This window comes from Nannobrachium achirus, assembly GCF_963921795.1.
Source record: "Nannobrachium achirus genome assembly, chromosome: 9".
NCBI classification, from domain to species: domain Eukaryota; kingdom Metazoa; phylum Chordata; class Actinopteri; order Myctophiformes; family Myctophidae; genus Nannobrachium; species Nannobrachium achirus.
In genome coordinates, this window is record NC_137818.1 from 34,226,415 (window position 1) to 34,248,875 (window position 22,461).

Here is a 22,461-nt window from a genome sequence, read left to right on the forward strand (position 1 = left end):
TCCAAATGAGTACGAGACTAACGTCATAAAGTATGCAGAGACCAGCATCACCACAGCTCATGTCACAGACAGAACGGCCCACACAAGGAGATATGCATGTGTGACCACTTGAAAATCTCAAGAGGTCAGATGGGTGGGCTATGTGAAATAACATATACTTTAAGTTCCTATTTATCGGATTCAGAATGAAAATCTTTTTTTCTTTTTTAATTATATATAAATATTGACTCAAGCAACTTAAAAACTGTTTGGGATTCACACCTTTTAGCCTAAATGCTAATGCTCTTAATACGCTATAAAAACTGGTCACACATTGCCCAAATTGTTAAATAATATAAGAAAGAGGAAAAAATACCTCTCTGATAGTTAGGGCAGCTTGTTGCAGTAGGCTGCTTACCTGAAGGATGAGGCACTCAGGAGTGGTGCTGAGTCTGTGAGATGATATCAGAGGGCACACACACACACACACACACACACACACACACACACACACACACACACACACACACATCTGTCAATACCAGATATCAACATGTGTTATTTTATTACTACTAGACCTAAACTAAACTGCAGCCAGATATTGACACGACAAAGCAGGTTTTACCCATTACACTAATTAAGGTCAAACTCCGCCATGTGGAAAAACCTGTGGAGTGGAGGACAGGTATTAGGTCAAACCGTAGCTCTGGTCCAGAGTAGCCTCGCGTAGCCAGGCTTACTCATCTGCGAAGAGGTACAAGTGCAAACAGTTGCTTTTGTGCATTTTGGCTCAAGGCACTGCCACTGCCAAGTCTGCCATGAATGCAATGTTGTTGTTGGATAAACCATAGATAAACAAGGCTGAGCAAGACAGGAAGTGGACTAAGAAAGGGGAGGAGCCAAACCGAGTTACTGTTTCTGCACAAAAAAGGAGGTGGTGTCCCCAAAGTGTGTTGGTACAATGGAAATGCTCTGCTGTGAAAACAAGGCAAAAAGGTATGATGGTGCCCTCTTCTGCTATGATGGTGGTACTCCAGCTTAAATGGGGGGAATAGAACTACATTTTCTACATAAAATGTATATCAAATAGCCATAGGCTATCTAAAATGTCTAAATACTGAATCAAGCAACTTAAAAACTGTCCCGGGTGCTCTCAAAACCCTGAGTACAAAGAAATATCACTTTAGATAACATGTGTCAAAAACATTTTGCCATGCAGGCATGTGAACAGCCAAGTGCCGTAGGCACTGTAAATCAGAGAGGAAAAGGGGGAAATAATGAATCCATCCATAGTTTATTTATATTATTAAATAAAAAAGTATTTGCAATGTAGGCATATTTTTCTGTTCAGTACCCAGAATGGCCACATGATGGCATTAGAGGTAAACCAGAACCCATTATAATGTAGAGGACTATCTTATTCACTCAACTGAACTGATGTTTGAAAGTAATTTTAAGATACCCTAAAGGCCATGAAGGTCACGGTGCAAAAGTGAAATTGAGTTGTGTTTATTAGAGGGAAAACAATATGTCTGATTTAATTGCCTCATCTGTTTAAAGATCATGTGATCAAGATCATCATTTCCTCATACTCCCATCCCATTTCACATCAGTGGCATTCTTTTCCAGAATCTCTCTCCTAGGCCCTAGGACAGGTTATCACAGTCCGTCATCTCACTCATCTCTAATGTCAGAATATATCGACCACTTGCCTCATACTGCTCAAGTCAATGTGGGTAACTTCTGTGGTGAGAAAAACAAATGCAACAACAAAATCCAACATGGAATCCAGTATGGAAATGTACTTAATAGTCCTGTTGATATGATGAGACCTAATTAAAGCACTACAGTAGTTCTCAATGCAGGGTCCGGGGACCCCCAGGGGGTTCAAGTTGGTCCTCAGCTAAATTATTCAAGTTGATTTGAAAGTTCTATTTGTAGTTTCCTTTCTCAGAGTTATGGGGGTCCTTGAAATTAAAAGTTTGACAGCCACTGACCTAAAGGCTCAGGTATGAGGTCGTATGAGGTCTTCTGTGCATTGTTCTCCAGGGGTAGCACAGGCTGCACATGGGAGAACTAAAAACTAACTGTATAATAAATGCCTCAAAGACTTTCAGCTTCACCCTGTTTTCCTCATACTCCCATTTCATATCAGTGCTGCATGACATTCTTTTCCAGAACCCAGCATTAGCTTGGACTTAGAGGAGGAGGAGGGGAGAGGAACTCTGCCCTGCACGCATGGCGCCATCTACCTCCACTTCCATTTATTTGCTTTTACATTGTAATTCTCTGTATCACTTGCTGTGTTGGCATTCACCCATTAGGCATATCTTATATGCAAGTCTTTCACAAAGAAGGCTTTTACTTCCACATTTATCCCCCAAGTCGGTCCACTCTTTGTCCCTCTTTCTCTCTAGAGCTACATTCACAGCCTGTGCTGTCTCTTTCTCTGGTTACAGAGGGAAGCAGCAACATTACAGAGGGAAGCAGTAACATTACAGAGGGAAGCAGCAACACCCGCAAGACTCCACCCTCCTCTCACATCTGGAACTGGAGCACAGAGGCACGTATAGGCACTCTTTCTCTGACCATCACGTTTAGACAAGTTAGGGACTAGACTGACACTGCTGCTATCGAAACAAGAATCTCTGTCTCAAAGAGACAAAGAGAAGCTACTTGGGTTCTTCCACACAAACTGAACCTCACCAAAGACTGGAACTGATCTACCTACACTGGACTGTTAGGACCGCTTGGACTTGGGAGTCAATCCTCCAACAGCCCTGAAACTATTTTCACTTCACAGGTAGGCACCAGTGAATGTCAGTGATGTAAAGTAACTAAGTACATTTACTCAAGTACTGTACTAGTATAATTTTGAGCTATTTATTTATACTTTCCTGGAGTATTTCCAATGTTCAATACTTTTACTCAAATATTGTACTTTTAACTCCACTGATTTGATTTGAAGAATTTATTAGAAGTTTGCATAGAAAGGTACAGTTTCATTATAGTACAGTTCACTGGTACAAGGTCAACTAAAAGTACTTTTGGCACTTTATTTATATTTTGATGCCAATATGTAGTTTTACTTGAATACTGGACTTTTACTTGTAACTGAGTATTTCGACATGGTGGTAATGATACTTTTAGTTAAGTAAAAGAACTTCTACCACCACAGGTAGGAAGTGGAACCACACTAAACCTTGATTACTTTTGCTCAGTCGCTTTCCCTCTGTCACATATTCTGACAAAACATATTACTGTGGGTCCTACTGTATGGGTTTAAGTTTGTAGGAGTAGGCCTATAGGGGTAACATCTCTCTCTGCCACAATGCTGATTACTGGTCAGTTTTATTAAATACAGTGGCGTTCACATCACAATCATACACATCACTTCCTGATTTATTTCAAACATTAACACACCTTCCTGGTCTTTCACTGTTATTTAACACTCCTGGTAGGGTTTTTCCTATATAATTTATAGTTTATCTAGCTTTTCAAAATAGATTGTAATGTGTAACGGTCCTGAGAGATTGGTAGGCTACTGTTGAGCAAGTAATCCCGCAATATGCTCAATTTATTCATTCAATAACAACAATAACATAAAGAGTGCAATTTCAGTAGTGTTTGAATGAATTGTTTAATACAATTAAGAGTAATCGTCATTATTACCATAATGTCACATCAGTAAGCTCAGCTCAGGGTCGCCTCATAAAGTGAAGAGCAGGAAGCCACTAAAAGTGCTTTCATTAACAGGAGAACTGTACATGCCGAACCCTGAGGGTAGACGCAGGTACACCACATCCCCCTGACTCATTTCCACTATGATTGCATTAGAAACGTGTATGTGACCTCCATCAACATTACGTTCATAATTATACATGAGCCTCTTATCATTATGGTAAAGGTTGACACCTGTGTACTGAGAACTACGATGATCAAAAGCGGTGAATCTGAAGTAGTAGACTCCTCCCACGGGTGCTGTGAAGACACCTTCAACAGAAAAAAATATATATAGCCTAATCATTAAGGAGCATTAATTAAACAGCTTAGGTCAAGACAACACAAGACTTAAAAAAGAAAAAAGCTCTGTTTGATTTACAGCAGCTTATACAGTAGGATCAAACCCACACCAAGTACTTTTAACTATAAAGCTATAGTTAAAAAAATAGTTCTAACTCAAGTGGATGGCAGGTCCACACCACAACTACAACAAAGACAATGGTGAACAATATAATTATAGTTATAGTGCCTGGTGTTTAAGAATCTATAAATAAATACAAATCTATAATGTATATAGGCCTATTCTTTACAGAAAAATAAAAACAAAATTACCTACATAAAATGCAAGGGCTGCCAATAATCTTGACCAGATACTCAACAAATGTACTGCATCAGTACTGCACCTGTATTTTTGTTATAGGCAGAGCCAATGTTGACATGGACTGCACTGTAGATCAGTGTGGTTTCAGTGTTGAAGGGTCCAACATTTCCTGTAGTCCAACCAGCAGTGAAAGCCACTTTAGGTGTCTCTGTAAGGAAAGCACATCCTCATTCATCACAGTGGCAATAATATGATTGATTTGATTGATTGAGAATTACAGTCTGGAGCAGAGTGTTTGTTAGCAATCTTTTTTTTTAAATGGATGTTAAGATTTTCATGATACTTGGCTGGTATGAACTTTAGGCCATACTGTAGGATCAAGGGCAAAGGAAATATTACATAATCATTCATGGTGCATATGGCATATCTTGACAACTGCATGGTATATGGAGGCATGCCCTCTAAAGAGTGCAATCTCTTTAACTTTACATTATCATCATAACAAACGCTACCTGCAATCCTTCTTTCCAAGTCCTCTACTTTTTTCTTCTGGATGTCCACATCCATAACGGTGCCATTCAACTCCACTTGAAGAGCCATCACCTCGTTCTTCTGTTCTGCCATCTCCTTCTCGCTGGTCGTTAGTCTGGCCTCCAAAGCTATGATAAATGACACAGATTCAGGAAATGTTCAGATTTTCACTTGGTCACCAAGTTTTTAAATATGAAATTTTTACCAGCATGTAAAGCTGGTCAATAGATAGACAGCCTATGACGCCAGAATCTCCTTCTTTTTGCAAGAGATTCTGACGTCACAATTAGTAGTTGTGACCGAAGGTCACAGTTTACCATGAGAAATGTCGCAGCTTGTCTCCGTCTGTCTGTCTGTCTGTCTGTCTGTCTGTCTGTCTGTCTGTGTGTGTGTGTGTCTGTCAGTACACATTTTTACAGTCTATGGGTTGGTTCCCTTGTCACTGTGACATCACAGGTGATATAACAGGTGACATCACATATGTAAAAGTCCATATATGGGTATTCCCCAGAATCCCTTTTATGCCCATATATGAAGATCCCTGATGTCACCGATATCACTGGCCAGATGGCCAAGACATGGCCCATATCTGTGTGGCTGGTTCAGATAGGGATCTCCATGTATGGGCATAAAATATATTGTATGTATATGGATACATATTATGAATAAAGGATCAAATAAAATAAAAAGCTTGTCTTTACTAATCAACATACGTTTTATGCCCATATATGGAGATCCCTGTCCCAATGTCATCAATAGGACATATCTGGGAATGCCCATATTTGGGAATGCACATATATGGGCCATATATGGGCATGTTTTGCCCATACCAGTAAGACTCCCTAATCGGGAGATAACACAAATAGGGCCAAAATTTGTTTTTCCTAAATCTTCCTGATCCATGTTGATGACATGAGTGTAGACATGCTGTGTAGTGATTTTCGTGATTTTAGGGCAAAATTTGTAGGAGTTACGGCATTTTATGTGAGCTGCAGTGGAGGGGGTCCTCCACTGGGGGCGCCACCACTTTTGCATCCGTTCTGGAGCACCAGGAGTGGGTGGTCCCCAGGAATTCCCCGTGAGCAGCCCCGTTGGGGTGGTCATTTGGTCATTTTTGCACATTTGGTCATTTTTTACACCTGGGGGTCCCCCAGGGTCCTGGGGGTCCCTGGAGCTCCGGGGGTCCTTGGAGGTTGTAGTTTGACAGGTAAGGAGTGTGTGTGCAAAATGTCGCATGGATGGGGGCAACGGTTGTGCAGATAGGAGCAGGGCAAAATTAGACCTGGGGGTCCCCCAGGGGATAGTTAACAATGTTATTGCGACCTACGGTCGCAATAACATTGTTAACTATCATGCAGGGGTCTCCATATATGGGTAACTGGCCCGATATACATCACTGGCCAGATGGCCAAGAATTGGCACGATCTCACCCTTTAGGGCGAGGTTGCATATCACCCTGAGGCGTCTTACTAGTAATATATACTACTAGTAAGACGCCTCAGGGCGACATGCGACTCGGACGGGGGAAATCTTGCTTTCATTTCATCTTGCTTTTCATCATTTCGACCGGAGGGTTAGCGTCGGGTGTCGAAAAGATTACATGTAGTAACAGCGACACGCTACCACTCGGACCAGTTACCCATATATGGAGACCCCTATGTACCCATACAGTATATGGAGATCCATGTACTGAATATGGAGATATGCCATATATGGATTCTGTTAGTGTGGTATGTAGCCGATGTAGCCTCCATATATTGGCATTCCCATATGAAGTACTGTTTGATATGGGCTTAATATTGATGACATCAGGGAACTCCATATATGGGCATAAAAGGGATTCTGTTAGTGTGACATCACAGTGAAGCCAGAGCGGCAAACCCATTCTGTTAAGAGTGGTTCCCCTGACATCACAGTGACATCAGAGCATGATGTCAGAGTGACAAACCCATAGACCATAAAAAAGTGTACAGTAAGACGCCTCAGGGCGACAAGCGGGCGAGGTCGCGCCACAGTGATGTGGACATCAGGGATGTGGACACCAGGGATCTCCATATATGGGCATAAAAGGGATTTGGTCCCCCTGGCATCACAGGGATCTCTCTAACTGGGCATCATTAATATTGATGACATCAGGGAACTGCATGAAAGGGATTCTGTTTGTGTGACATCACAGTGAAGCCAGAGCGTGATGTCAGAGCACAAACTGTGACGTTTCTCATAGTAAACTGCGGTCGCAATTAATTTACGGAATGGCTGTCTGTCTGCCATCTGTCTACAGTACTCTGTCGTCACATACTGGCCTGGACACAGAACACCATATATGGGCACATCGCTGAGACCGCCTGTACCACTTGTCTGTGTCACGTGTGTAACACAGACAGCCTATCTTTACCATTTATATTATGATAATTTAAATGGTAAGACGGAATTCAGTTCCCAGTGGATTCCACAAGGTGCAAGCTGTTATAAAAGGACTGTCATTTCTTGTCAAGGTGCCAACTTGCTCCTTGTGCACTCATGGCCTTATATGACCTACTTGTGTGCCAGCAGAGCGCGCAAGTACTACTTTCGGTGCTGTTCAGTGCTGTCTATAATTATGTGTGTGGGTGGGCAAGTTGGCACTGTGTCGAGGTGACAACTTGCGCCTTGTTATTTATAGGTCGCACTTGTTGGTGACGTCACCAAGAACGGTGTTCCCGTTACAATACAAAGAGCACCGAAAGTAGTACTTGTAGTAGTAGTGCTTGTCTTGCCTGTGTCTTGTCTGTACATGCGTCACATGCGTGCAAATACCTGTTTTGTCTTTCTCCAGTTGTTCAACCTTGTTCTTGGTCATTCTGAGCTCAAACTGTTGATCGTCAAACAAGTTCTCACTTTCCTTCAGCCTGGCCTCCACGTTCCTCAGCTCCACCTTCTGCTCCACCACAGTGCTCCCTAAGACATGGACCATGTCTCTGAGGTCTTTCAGCTCTGTCCATATGTCTGGGTTGGTGGTCAGCCTGTCCGTCTCTTGGCCTGTTGTCTCTGCCATTTCAATTGCAGTCTCTTCCTGAGCCCATGCCCCAGACAGGCAGAACAGCAGCACTAGGTGAGCTGTAACACGCTTCATGATGAGAAGAACAGAGCAAATAGCTAGGGACCTTCTTTATATGTACTACTTGGTGAGAAGCCAGGTGAGAATGGAGCACATGTCGTTTGGGAAATTTACGGTAAAAAGACATCCAAGGACACTGATAAGTCTGACATGTCTGATAAGCTTAAAACATATTGTGTATCCTTACAACAGACACAGTATCACAATTTACCTGCAGGCATACTGTAAATTGTGCAGCTGCTCTGTATTTGTGAGGCCAGAGCTAGTCAATGTACAGTAGGTCAGCCTTCTTCTCCCCCTCGAGATAGCAAAGCAAACTAATCAACTGAAAAATGTAATCAAATCACATTGGGAGCTTGTAGATCTGCTTGTAGATCTGCTATTAATTAAATCTTTAATTTCTAATTTGATATTACGTTGTACTTTTATGAGTGTACAATATTGGTACGACAGAATAATAATTAACCAAGATGTGTCAGGTACAGTAAACCCTTGACACAGACATGGCTAGAAAAACTAGAGACTAACATAATACTGTTACTTTATGTTGTACATTAGACCTTCATCAAGCATGCAAAATATTGGTCCCTGGCATAGTTAGATTGCCTTACAAAAGCAGCCTGCATCCAACAGTTGGATGTCTCAAGCTTTTTGTGTCTGCATATCCCACTCACAATCACTGAGTTTGGTTTCCAACAAATGCACATGTATAAGAAGCGTGATGGTCAAAGGGAGAAATTAATTTAATGCTCTATTTAGATAAATGTAGGGAAAAGATTCTAACTGGAAATAAATAGGCAATTATGGAGAGTTGGTGGGGAGTGGGGACAGAGCTTACAAACATGTAAAAATATTTCTACTCTCAAAGTTTGAGATGTAAAAACACCAGCTCATATGTAAAAAGTAAACCATTGAAAGTGAACAGTATACTATAGATCAAAAAATATAAACACAAAGAGCACATTCTCACACGATATAATCTAATAACATCATATACATTTGCTAAATGTATACCTTGTTGTGACAGAGTTGAGGTCATGTTAATTTCCCTCACTCTCCGTTATGCCCCAAAAATGAACATGTTTGTTATCTCTTCTCTCTGACTCTGAATAATAGGGGGAAAAAGAAGCCAAGAAACATGAGTCATACTGCTTCAATCACTGTCATTCTGACATCAAGACCTTTTATGGTAAATTTGTCAAAACAAATAAATAAATAAATACCTGGCTAAGGAGTTGTACCCCATTCTAACCCACCTCAGTAAAAAAAAAGAAAAAAGAAAAAAAGTATTTCTTTCCAAAACTGGCCACTGTCACTGCCACCCCCATTTCCCCAGTGCCTCGATCCAAAGAGTTTGTTCACCTGTGCCTGGTCTGATCATTCCCATGCAGTCTATATTTACCCCGTGCTGACTTTCCTTCAGTTCTCATTTATCTGTTATCTGAGTGTTGTTTTTTTCCCTTAGAATGCTGTACTTTAAGTTACGTTTTGCCAAATAAAGTCTGCTTTAAGCTTACTCACTGTTTCCAGTGTTTGTGTTCTGCTCATGGGTCCTACGTGGATTTGAGGTCCTGACAGATATATTTTGAGGTTGCAGTTCAAACTCTTGAACCGTTTTGTGTTTTATTCTTTTGACGGATATGTACAAAACATGTTATGTATATGCATTTTTATCAAATAAAAATATCAATCAATTCAACTATTTTAAGCAAACAACACGGTCAATGAAGTATAAATCAGGCTTAAACTGTAAGGAGTCTGGACCAGTGGCTCTCAAAGTGGGGTCCATGAGGACCCTCAGGGTTCATTGAGGGGGTTCCAAATGAACCCTTACAGCTCTGTAACTCTGAGCGTCTACAAATGTTGCCAATTGTAAACAACGTGGGAGCAATGTGGGTTCTTGGAATTAAAAGGTTTGAGAACCACTGAAAACCTTTTCAGGCTGTGCCACCCAAAATAATCATATTTTGAACTGGGGACCCCCACCCTGATAATCACTTGGAATTAAGAGTTGCTCGAAGCATTGTTTGACGCGGTTCCACAGATAAATATTGTGAAAATATTTCACAATATTAACCTTGTTGATCGTCTGTTTTCAAAATGTTTGCCTCTTTCTTATACTTTGACAATTTGTCCAATGTTTCAGTTTTTGTAGCATAGTTTGTTGATTACTTTTGATGCTGTAATGGTCTTTTTTTTCTCTCTCTCTTTTTTGTATTAAAAAGTCCTTAAATTGTCACTTCATTGTCATCTGGGGGTCCCGACCCACAGGTTGTCAACTACTGGTCTAGACAAGCAAAGGAGATCACATAACAGAAAAGGTAGCGTAGCGGGCAGGGAGGTGGGAGCCAGGCTTACTGCAGACCCACAGGAATGTGGATGTAGACACACATCGCAAGAATGCAATGGGAGGGTCATGCTGGAAAACGCTGGGTAGATGTGGGCCGGATTCCAGGGATCAGCCCGACCCGACCACAGATTTGAGCTTATACTCTGCAGCCAGCAAGTCATATAAAGTATGGCTTTCACCCTTTAATTACTTTATCTGCAATACTTTCACTAACGTTTATGTTTGCTTGCCCACAAATGCTAAGAATGTTATTGTTGACACTAGTTCTGATGTTGTCCTGCCTGGTATCCAAGTTACTTATGGCATTTAATCTGATCTTGAACTTTGTAAGTTCCTCTGCCTAGATGCCTAAATTGTAACTACTGTACAGCACTAAACTTGGACTTCTTGTCCTGTTTCACTTCTCTTTCCGACACTTTCAGTGATCCTACAATTTAACCCTCAATGACTGAGCAGAACATTACAGTCTGCCCATGGCTTGACGTAACCACAATTAGATACAACCAAATATGGATGTTTAATAGCCGCACGCATGCGGCACACACACACACACAATCCCTGCCACAACACAAACAAGTCCACTCTCAACTCCATGAACTCACATTTTTTATCTAATGAATCTTTGGGAAAAAGAGGCTGTTTCATGTCTGAATAAACCCATGTTTTTTATACTTTCTACCCTTTAATTATCCTTCACCAACACACACACGTCCAAAAGTGTACCAGGAAAACCCGAAATCCATCCTCAGTATTAATTTATCAATGTGTAACTACATTTTCAACGTTGTGTATGTGTATGTATGTGTGTGTCGTGTGTGTGTGTCCAGGATGCCGTTGGGAGGAGGAAACAAGTGTGGCTGTTGTCAGAAGACAGTCTACTTCGCTGAAGAGGTTCAGTGTGATGGGAGGAGCTTCCACAAGTCCTGCTTCCTGTGCAGTGAGTAACTGCTTCCTGTCATTGTCACCACTAGCCGTGACCTTTGAATTAGCCACACACTACATTCAGGTCACTATGTTCATACTGTACCTAATGAACTTCCATAGTTTCCATGTTGTTCCTACATAATTTAATAAAGGGGTCTTCAACATTTTTCAGGCCAAGGACCCCTTAGCTGAGAGAAGCACTTCATATTGTACAAAATTGTGTTGCGAGGCGTTGTAAATCTGCTATTTTTGGCAGAGGTTCTCCTCAGAATGCAAGGGATGCTAGGGTTCAAGTGGTTAAAAAAATCCTATCACACAAATATTTAGCGACCCCCCCTGTAGTAACTCTGTGGACCCCCTGTTGAAGACCCCTGATTTTGTATGTATAATAGTTATGCTTATCCATCTTTTCTGAGAATGTATTATGTATAACAATCTAATAACAATGAAACATCACCACATAACATTCCTTGTATGTGCAAATTGTACGTGCAGAGAATAAATAATTCTGATTTTATTTGGGCTACATGGCAAATTACTCAATGTAACCACCTGGCATCCCTATTTGTTCCATGTCATTGCAGGCAAAATGTGTTTCCAAAATGTCAAAAGCAGATTTACAAGCTCACAACACATCAAATCATGGTGTGTTTTGAGCTTGTAGATCAGCATTTTCCCTCCCCATTTGTGGTACGATGACGTGTATGTGGCTTCAGTGGTTAGAAAGTACGGCCAAGTACTATAGGAAAAATAAAATGAATGATCAGTTTAAAAAGTGGGTTGGTGAAGGATAATTAAAGGGTAGAAAGTATATAAAACATGGGTTTATTCAGACATGAAACAGCCTGGTCTCTTTTTCCCAAAGATTCATTAGCTAAAAAATGTGAGTTCATGGAGTTGAGAGTGGACTTGTTTGTGTTGTGGCAGGGAGTGTGTGTGTGTGTGTGTGTGTGTGTGTGTGTGTGTGTGTGTGTGTGTGTGTGCGTGCGTGCGTGCGTGCGTGCGTGCGTGCGTGCGTGCGTGCGTGCGTGCGTGCGTGCGTGCGTGCGTGCGTGCGTGCGTGCGTGCGTGAGGGGAACTGGCTGTTCTTGTGATGGAATTCATATGAGAACATATTCATATTACTTCAACACTCATTCCATATAAGGCACTGGTTCTCAACCTGTGCCACTGGTGGGCCGTGAGAATATTGCAAGTGGGCCCCCAAAAAACACGATTTGAATGTTAGGGTAACAGACCTGAGACCTGTGTGTGTGTGTGTGTGTGTGTGTGTGTGTGTGCGTGCGTGTAGTGGTGTGCAGAAAGAACTTGGACAGTACTACAGTAGCCGTTCACATGGACGAAATCTACTGCAAATCCTGCTATGGGAAGAAATATGGACCAAAAGGCTATGGGTACGGCCAGGGAGCAGGGACACTCAGCATGGATAAAGGAGAGTCCCTGGGCATTACACACACAGAGTGAGTAGCGCATGCGCGCGCGCGCACACACACACACACACACACACACACACACACACACACACACACACACACACACACACACACACACACACACACACACACACACACACACACACACACACACACACACACACACACACACACACACACACACACACACACACACACACACACACACACACACACACACACCTCTCATTCTGTTCTGTAGCCTAGAATTCCCAAGCTTTCTCTTCTCCCTCTCTCAGGCCTGCTCCTCATCGTCCCACCAACAACCCAAACCAATCCAAGATGGCCCAGAGGTTTGGGGGTTCAGACATTTGCCCGCGCTGTGGCAAGGCCGTCTATGCTGCTGAGAAAGTGATTGGAGCTGGGAGTGTAAGAACACGCGTTTGCATGCACATGTACTGTATATACAGTAGTAGAGCATTATGCTCAAATGTAGTGCACATGCACACATCTTATCTTATCTTTTTTCTATTTACTTATAGTCATGGCATAAGAACGGGTGTTTCCGCTGTGCCTTGTGTGGGAAGGGCTTAGAGTCGACAACATTAGCTGACAAGGATGGAGAAATCTACTGCAAAGGTACCATAACACTATCACGACACTACCTCTACAATGTCGTACAATGCACTATATGGTTCTCAACCTTTTCAGGGCACAACCCCTCAAAATAATCATATTTGAACTTGGGACCCTCCCATCCTGACAAGAACTTGGAGTTATAAGAGTTGAGGCATTAGATTTAGTTTGACTCTGCTCAACAGATAATTGTGAAAATAGCTGATATACATGTTCACAAGCGTTGTGAGCATGTAGAGAGCTTTTCACAAGTTTTGGCTCTTTCTTAGGTATTAATTGACAATTTGGACAATTATTTATCTTTTTTTATTGTATAGTTTGTTGATTACTGACAATTAAAAAGGTCTTAAAAGTGTTAAATTGTCACTTAAGAAATGTGTAGATACGCTGTATACACTTGTATACTGTATGTTGGTTGGTTTGTTTACTGTTGAGTGAGAAAACAATGTTGCACATTAAGCTAATCATCTAGGGACCCCCAAAATCATTTTCCCCAGGGGGGTCTCGGCCCACAGGTTGAGAACCACTGCACTAATATAATAGTCTACTCAGAAATGTCAGTACACCAACATTACTGTATGCATAAAGTATGTGCTGCCACCTACTGCTACTGTTAAGATATTGCAACTTGCATGGTATCAAAGGAATTCCTCCTGTTGTGTAAAGCTTAAGCTGTAGAAAGCGCTGAGGATCTGACAACTACAGGTAATGTCAGGAATGCAACTTTTTATATCATCATGACCTCACCTTTCATCTTCTTCCAGGGTGTTACGCCAAGAACTTTGGTCCCAAGGGATTTGGCTATGGGCAAGGTGCTGGAGCACTGGCACATGCTCAGTAGTAAAGGACATCCTCACAGACAGACAGACACCACTTCTATAAATATTGCACTACTATCACCTACCTGAGGAGGACAAAGGGACACCATAACAACATGATCATATTTAGAAACAAGAGCACATCATGGACCTAAACCACCCCAGCTTGATTCACAGTTCTTGTGATTCATCATTTATATGCTTTAGGATTTAACAACTTTCTTACATATAAACACTGTTTTTGTAATTACCACTGCTCTGTAGGAGGCTACCGTCTGTAAATTCAACAACATGTACAACAACTATCGCAAGTTTCTCATGAATATAATGTGCTTTCTGAACATGAGCATGATAACAATAAAACAGAATGACGATATCATTGTTTTCCCTCATCCCATGTCAGCATTTACATATCAGTGTATGTACTGTATCATGTAAACACAACTCTCTCTCTCTCTGGCTGTGTATGGAACTACATCCATTCTCTCAGAGACTGTCACCCCATCTGGGAGAAACTGAGAGAGAGACAGAGAGAGGGAGAGAGATTGTATCTCTATGTAGAAGCATGTGAGACTGTGAGAGTGAGATTGTATATAAACATTCCAAGGAAGGACCATGTACTGGAGTCATTCCATTCATAACAATGACGTGATGAACCAAAACCAACCTTCCCCCTCGTAACAGTATGACAAGCATGCGTCAGGCCAATTACAGCATTACACACCTCACCACCCTCGCCCTCACCTTGGCTTGTCTGGCAGATCTGAGTTAGCTGGGACTTTCTGGCACCGTATATTACACTGGTTTGAGTCATGCTTAAACACTTAAACCCCATATGGTTGAGTGGTGTCCCTCAGGGCTCTATGCTAAGAGTCCTTTCGTTATTGTGGGGAAAGCTTTCGCTGAAATACGCTGAAATACGACAAACCTTTCTGAATCAGGGCCCACTTGAAAATCTTGAAAGTATTCCACGGCCCACCTATCTGACCACTTACAGTGACACACCAGCCTTTCTGCTGCTGTGTTATGGTGTCAGATAGGTGGGCCCTATGCATTCTCAGGGCTGGTGTTTATTTTAATGATCAGTCGACCGATTTTGTTCCGGCTTGGATCAGTGGATCTAACCTAGTATGATGACACATCTATCATTATCACTACTAGGGATGGGACAATATGAAAATCTAACAGGAGGATGAGGGAATCATCAGCTTGATGTGACTATAAGTGAATCTAGCAGAATCTAGCAGCTCGGCAAATAAAAGGTGAATTGATCCCACCAGATAGGCCTATGCAGCTCGGCAAATAAAAGTTGAATTGATCCCAGTGCATGACGGAGGATGATATCACCATAAATTAAATCTCTGCGATACGATTATCGTGAGTGTTTATCACAATAAATGATAATATCGCTTATTGTTCCATCCCAGTATCACAATGAAAACTTGCTGAATTTTAGGACAATAACTAATAGGGAATTACAAATCTGAGCAGAGAAAAATGAAGTCCCCCAAGACTTCATTCCGGGTTCCTCTTCTGTTCTCCCACTGGCCCAGATCAGTGGCGCCGGATTGGACCAGGACACTAAAGTCCGATTTATACTTGGATGAATCTTGCACATTGTGTTGCACACGAGCAATAGCTCATCTACAAGCTCACAACACAATAGATTGCGACGCACGCAACTATAGTTGTAGTATAAATCAGGCTTAAGGGCAATGTAAAAAACTGGGCCCTTTTGTGACGGGTCTGGTCTGTAGTACTGGGCCCTTTTGCAAAGCTGTCATCACTGTGTACTTTACAATAAAAAAAACTAAATCAATCCTTCAGTTCTAGGCATCACATGACAACTCAAAGGTATATTAATGACATAGTTCAATATAGAAAATGGTTCTCCCCTTTAATTAAAAAATAATAATAATTAAGTATCCTTAGTCAATTATGATTGCATCTACCCTGTGCAGCAGCTAATACATACAGTACAGTGGCAGGGACAGATCGAGAGTGGCCAATTTACAAACATTGCTGCAGAGTTGCAGTTGAAGTGTTGTTGCTTAAGCCACACTGTGTAAATGTTAAGGGTACTAGGGTAGGGCTAAATAACATAGGAAACTGGCAAACACCAAGAATGAGTTTTTTTATTCCATTCACAGAACGGAACAGAGGGAGAATAGCCAGGGAGTGGAAATGGTGAAACAAAAACATGCTATATTATTGATTGACGCTTCACTGCGTCATTTGGTCTGATAGAAAGTTGAGTCCAGCTCAACAACAACTGTTTTGTAGCCACGTGACGTCTGTCACACAGCGACATGTGGCGTTTCATTCATAAAAGTTTGTAGCCTCATGTCAGTTGGCTTCCGTTGAAAATGACTTGTAGTAACCGCTTGTGTGTAAACACATAAAACGTGGACAGATTATTCCCCCCCTACATGTATCTGAGAAATCTGACAATCAATAAAAATCACAAATGTAATATCTAACCATTAATTTAGCGAATGTCTGTCTGACCATCTGCATGCTGACATCACTGATACTACACAGTTTCGCCGCCATGGTAACCGCCTGTCTGCATGCTGACATCACGTCATACTCTGACATCACAGACTGGCCTGGACACGGAACACCATGTATGGGCAATTGGGCATACAGATCTGCCCAACGGGCACTCCAACATGGAACACCATATATGGGCATAGAGATCTGCCCAATGGGCACTCCCAACATTACTTCTGAGACTCATACATTCAATCCCTCAGATACTGTGCACACACCTGTGCAACCCCCCAGGCACATGACTAGTTTAATCTGAAATTGGCACAACAACAACAAAACTAGATGGGCACACTTCCTGTACAGAGAGACTTAGTTATGTCATCTCATCTCTCATAATATTGTGGCTTTAATCTCTCCTCCCCCCTCCCTCTTTCCCCCTCATACACGTAACTGCACCCATTTGCCTTCTTCAGTCACCCTTGAGCCCTCTACCTCCCACTCACATTCCAACCCGAGAGAGAGAAAGCAGCAAGTCATAGAAACACTGAAACAGGTGTGTGTGTGTGTGTGTGTGTGTGTGTGTGTGTGTGTGTGTGTGTGTGTGTGTGTGTGTGTGTGTGTGTGTGGGAGGGGGGGGGGGGTGTTTGTTGTCCATAACAAACAGGTGCACATGAACTACTCTTAAAGGGGTTGTTCACCCAAAAGATGACTTGTTTTCTTTCTTATTAAAACATTTTTAGAGTGGCAAATTATTTTTTCTCCCCAATTTAGTAATTGAAATGAATTCCTCGCCACACACATTTCTGTGTTGTCACTGCTGTTGTAGCCTACTTATTCACCTGTGCCAGTGAGGAGCCCCCACCTGGAGGACCTAGGGCCTTCGTCCTACTCCTCCCGCCCGGCACTCCATGCTGGCAGGTGCCACTCCACCCCGTAGGATACATCCCAATATCACCCTCCCCAGAGCAAACGGTGTTGACGCCCGACAAAGCCGGATGTTTTTGATTTATTTTTATTTTTTCACAGTGAATTTGAACACACAACCTCTGTGATGGTGGTGGATGGGCTTGGGCACTGGGTAAGGTCTTAACCACTGCCCCACAAGAGCACCCATGAGGCCTAAAATACTTTAAACTTGTAATTTTTGGGGTTAACTGTTCCTTTAACTTCTTTTGTTGGCCCACACAGGGCTGTAATAGGCTACATGCAATCCATGTCAGCCAAAATAATATTACTTAAAACAATGCTGATTCTGTGTGCTCGACGAGCACTGTAGTAAGTGTGCGTGGGGTGCATGTGAGTGAAAATTAGTTGACACTGACAGTCACACGCACACACACGCGTGTAACGTCACTGACAGGGGCGGGGAGGCGCCAGTGTAAACGGAGAAGGTCCGGAGAAGAGCCTGGGCATGTACAAACATATCCAGGCAGACCGGCCAGCCTGCAACAAAACACATACAGGCGCCGAGCGTACTTTGGGGCCACAGGCGCACAATGACATTTCTTCTCCCATGGCAGGCTTCATTATTGTCGGGAAATTAGGCCACTGTCTGCGAGGGAACAACAAAACATTACCCCACGTACGCGGAGGGAATATCGACAACATCTGGTGGCATTTAGATCGAATGGATTATTGTTTACGCTCTCCCACGATAACCCGGAGAGAGCAAGCAGAAGACTAGAGACTTTTGTATTCTCTGTCAAAACACTGCGCCTGCCGCCGCAGGGCTGTGGGAGGGGGACCGGGACCACCAGCATGTCTTTGTCGGTCAAGGTGATGAGAGACGGGCTGGTTGAGAAGCGGAGCAGCGGGCTTCTCCAGCTATGGAAGAAGAAGCGCTGCGTGCTGACCGACGAGGGCTTGCGCCTCCACAAGTGCAAAGTAAGGATGAGAATGGGTCGGGAATCGGGATCATTTGAAAATGGTATGTCTCGATTATTGACTGAAACTGACTGAAAATTGCAATTTACGATATTATTCTGATAATCCAAATATCCATCATCCAACATCCATCATCCTGTGGCGGAACATTTGCCAAAAATAGCAGATCTACAAGCTCACAAAGCATAGCATTTTTACGCGTAATGAGCTTGTAGATCAGCTTAGAGAGCGAAAAAAAGAAAGAAAAAAATCCAGGTCCGTTTTATGAATTACAGAGGGTAAATACATAAGTGAGTAGGCTGTCTACCAGATATGCAGCTCGGCAAATACAAGGTGGTGAATTGATCCTAGTGCATAGTGGAGGATAATTTCATGATCATGATTTATCTCCACGATAGGAGTGTTTTTTTTTTTTTTTTTTTTACGATAAGCGATAACATTATCGATTATCCCTAGTGCAAAGGCAGCGGCGGAGACTCGGAAACCGGCGGCTTCTCCTCCTCCTCCTCCAAGGCCAAGGAGCTCCGCTTCGAGCGCATGGCCACCGTGGACTGCGTGGAGTACAAGCGGGGGCTCGTGTACTTCACCGTGGTGATGGCCACGGGCAAGGAGATCGACTTTCGGTGCCCGCAGGACGGCACGGCGTGGAACGCGGAGATCGCGCTGGCGCTGGTGCGCTACAAGAACCTGCAGGCCGTGCAGACCGGCAGGAACCGACACCTGTCCTCCTCACAGCTCGGCAGCAGCGGCGAGGAGGAGGCGCAGTGAGCCGCTATTCTACTCACTGATGGACATGGAGGACAGGTAGGCCTGTGTTTCTCAAACTTTAACATTTCAACGTCTCCCCTTAACCCTGACAGTGTACACTGTCAGTTACAGACTTGTATGGGTCCATTTAGACCCCCTATACCCCATTTAGTCCCCCTAGACCCCATCCAATCCAGTAGGGTTGTTTAGACCCCCCTAGTCTCTTGATGACAGACTTCTATGCTCTGCACTCTCAAGTGAAAAGGACCTACCTTTTTCTTTGACGATGGCTAGCCAGATTGAGACCCCCCAATATTGCTGTTTCTATAGGCGAGTGGTTCTCACTGATTTTCATGTTGTCGGCCTCCCCAAAGGGGCTATCCATTTGAAAAGATGTGCCCCATACCAGAACTGATTTTTGTTGTTAGGCTATATTTAGCACAGCAATTCTACAACTGTCTCTATCCTGTAGGTGGAGAGATAACAGTGGAGAGAGTGAAGCCGGCATAGTAACATAGTCATTCATTCATACATTCTCTCATTGGGCTAACGTCTAGCCGGTCTATTAATGGTGAAATTAAACTACTTTGCTGGGCCCCCCTTGAACCCCTTCAAAGAGACCTGGGGGTCCATATACTCCAGTTTTGAGAACCAAGTATTCATTCATGCCAAAGGTCATTACCAAGAGGTTCGCGTTTAAAAGCCTCTATTAAGCCTAATTTATTTTATTTTCGCCAAGTGACAGGGTATAAATGAAGCTTCACACTACTGTAGGTTCAGATATTCTATTAGGTCTACCTATTCTATGTGGACATTATGTTGCAGCAGTGAGCTTCCAAAATAACATCTGCCTCTCCTTCACTTGGCAGCAGAGTATTATTTTTAAACACCCACAACAATAACTCTCTCTTCTTGCACATGTAGCCACCGGTCCTTTAACCGCAGCGAACCGGAGCTAAACGTAAATTATATCCGTTCATCTTGTTCCGTTCAGCTGTTCCAACATTTAGACGTCACCTCACCACCATCGTACATATTGCAATCATGTGACGCCCGGCGTGACATTCACAGAGGCTGGACGGCTGAATTCCCCCAAGTGTTCACAGAGAGAGAGAGAGAGAGTGTGAGAGAGTATCTAAGTCTGAACTATGAGCTCACTGCCCGGGAATCCACAGAGACGCTTCCTTAAGTGAGTAGCAGAAGTCAAGTAGCCCAAATTAACTTAGTGGCCCTGGTGACAGCGACTTTAAACTCACAACGGCTGTCTCGTTGTGGACCTATGACTCCCGAGTGGACATTCTTAAGCAGTGGTTCTCTCAACCTTTTCTGGATCAGGCCCCCCCACTTGAAAATCTCAAAAGCATAACAAACTGACCGCTTAACACCAGTCTGAGCACTTCGGCTGCCGTGTTAAGTGGTCAGATGGGTGGGCCGCGTGCATTTTCAGCGGATGTTGATTGTAATGATCAAACAATAGATTGTGCTTGGATCAATGGAACTAACGGTATCACAATGAAAACGTAATTATCAAACATGTAAAGAGGCAATGTCATGACATTTGTTTTTAGTTAGTGGGGAGGGGGGGGGGGGGGCACTTGCAATACCCTCACGGCCCGCGGACGCAGGTTGAGAGAATCACTGGTAAAGCATTGCCAGCTGCCCCAACACAAAACTATGAAGTAAAACTCTGTTTTCTATATTCTGTGTTACGTTTACTTTCAGAGGATTACTGCTCTCTGGGACTGGGAGTGGACCAATCGCAGGGTAGGAAGGAAGAGAGGTTCACCAGGACCAGGACTAGAGGACCCATTACTTGACTGCTAAAAGTGTGGACAAACGTTGAAATCCTTTTTCACCGCTTCTTGGTTTGACCGCACAGGGCGGAACACCATAGGACATCGATATTACCTATCTGTATACTATATGGATGGACCACAGGACTGAACCCTGGGGGAACCCTGCTTCCTGCAAAGCGTGGATTGAAGTGGAATTTCCATCTTCATGATTTCTCCAATGACTGCTTTTGAGGTCGGAGTAGAGAAAACTGCAATAGCTAAACATTGAGTAACAGAAGGAGTGTGCTTGTAGCCATTGTTTGTTTGTTTGATTGATTGATGGATTGGACTTTATTTCTGTAGTCAATATTGTAAACAGCACAGTGGTACAGTAAAACATTAAGGCTAAAAGGACAACACAAAAAAGTCCTGGAGACTTGTTTCCGTTGTGGTCCTATGTATTCAATACTGTTCACCTCTTAGTGCCTTTGACTTATCAATCGCATCTTTTCTGTTTCTTTTTTTTTAAATCAGCTGTATTTTTAAAAAATCTTACAAAAGAAATTCTCCCCAATTTAGTCTGGTATATTGTCACTGCCAACCCCTACTGTTGATCCTGGGGATAAGATGTAAAAAAAAAAAACACATCGCCTCCAAAACACATGGAGTCGCCAGCTACTTGTTTTTACTAGGACATTAAGGATTTTAATTAACCAGGAGGGCAGAGGAACACGCTATCCCTCCCAGTTCTGAAGAACAGACAACCTGCAGCGGTTGTAAACTGTGCTGTCGACTTCACACCTACATACAGAGTCAGTTGTGTTCATTGAACTGCCCCAAACAAGCAAGGTGGCGCCCCAGGGGGATCGAACCCCTGCACCACCTGGACTCAATCGCATCTTTCTTGAAACCGGAGGACTTTTTTTCGTTCTTTTCTACGTCTTAATTATACAATTGTTGCTCCATCAGACTTTTCCGTTTGAGAATTTGTGTTTGTATACAGGATTTTTCAAATGTTTGCACACAACAAAGAAGCATTTTACTTGTATATGATATTTGCTGAAAATACAAGCCATGGACAGTATTACCATTGAATAAAGAAAGGTTTATAAGAACGGTATTTCTTCAGCCCGAGTTTGCATGTAAAGCAGCCTTGTGGAATGATCCACACCACAGCTGGAGCTACTAAGATGCTTTGCATATTGTATATTTAGCCTAACTGACATTTCTATGTGTGCAGAATGCCTGTGGTTCTTTTCAGAGGAAAAACACAGGACTATTCTTCTCTTCCAAGTTCCATCTAAACATTGAACTATGAAGTATTCATGTGTTCGGGCTGTTAATAGCTAACATCATCTGGTTCCAATTGTGGTTGGTCTAACTGCGCTATTACAGCCTGTTGAAAACAGAATGTCTCTCCTGTTCTTGCGTGCATAATGGTGCTCTGCAGCCTGGCCACCTTTTGTTGTTTATTCTTAGGATTGCAATGAG

The 22,461-nt window shown here is 42.8% G+C and overlaps 2 protein-coding genes across 2 annotated transcripts; both read left to right on the forward strand.

Annotated features, from left to right (window-relative positions):
- Positions 1-2,577: 2,577 nt before the first annotated feature.
- csrp1a (cysteine and glycine-rich protein 1a) lies at positions 2,578-14,332 on the forward strand. Its single transcript, XM_080734308.1, has 6 exons — positions 2,578-2,782; positions 11,109-11,218; positions 12,497-12,665; positions 12,917-13,046; positions 13,160-13,256; positions 14,018-14,332. Exons 2-6 carry the CDS (start codon positions 11,110-11,112, stop codon positions 14,092-14,094), a joined length of 582 nt encoding a protein of 193 aa, XP_080590434.1. The 5' UTR covers positions 2,578-2,782; position 11,109; the 3' UTR covers positions 14,095-14,332.
- A 3,692-nt stretch (positions 14,333-18,024) lies between these two features.
- Positions 18,025-22,085, forward strand: phlda3 (pleckstrin homology-like domain, family A, member 3). The gene is made up of 3 exons (XM_080734309.1): positions 18,025-18,448; positions 18,905-19,252; positions 20,918-22,085. Exons 1-2 carry the CDS (start codon positions 18,323-18,325, stop codon positions 19,214-19,216), a joined length of 438 nt encoding a protein of 145 aa, XP_080590435.1. The 5' UTR covers positions 18,025-18,322; the 3' UTR covers positions 19,217-19,252; positions 20,918-22,085.
- The last annotated feature ends 376 nt before the right edge of the window (positions 22,086-22,461 follow it).

Bases quoted from the DNA above. Each gene is read 5' to 3' on its own strand.
- phlda3 (XM_080734309.1), top strand. From the start codon at position 18,323: ATGTCTTTGTCGGTCAAGGTGATGAGAGACGGGCTGGTTGAGAAGCGG. The intron at 18,449-18,904 runs GTAAGGATGAGA...GATTATCCCTAG, and splicing joins TGCGCCTCCACAAGTGCAAA to TGCAAAGGCAGCGGCGGAGA.
- csrp1a (XM_080734308.1), top strand. From the start codon at position 11,110: ATGCCGTTGGGAGGAGGAAACAAGTGTGGCTGTTGTCAGAAGACAGTC. The intron at 12,666-12,916 runs GTGAGTAGCGCA...TCCCTCTCTCAG, and splicing joins CTGGGCATTACACACACAGA to GCCTGCTCCTCATCGTCCCA. The intron at 13,257-14,017 runs GTACCATAACAC...ATCTTCTTCCAG, and splicing joins TGGAGAAATCTACTGCAAAG to GGTGTTACGCCAAGAACTTT.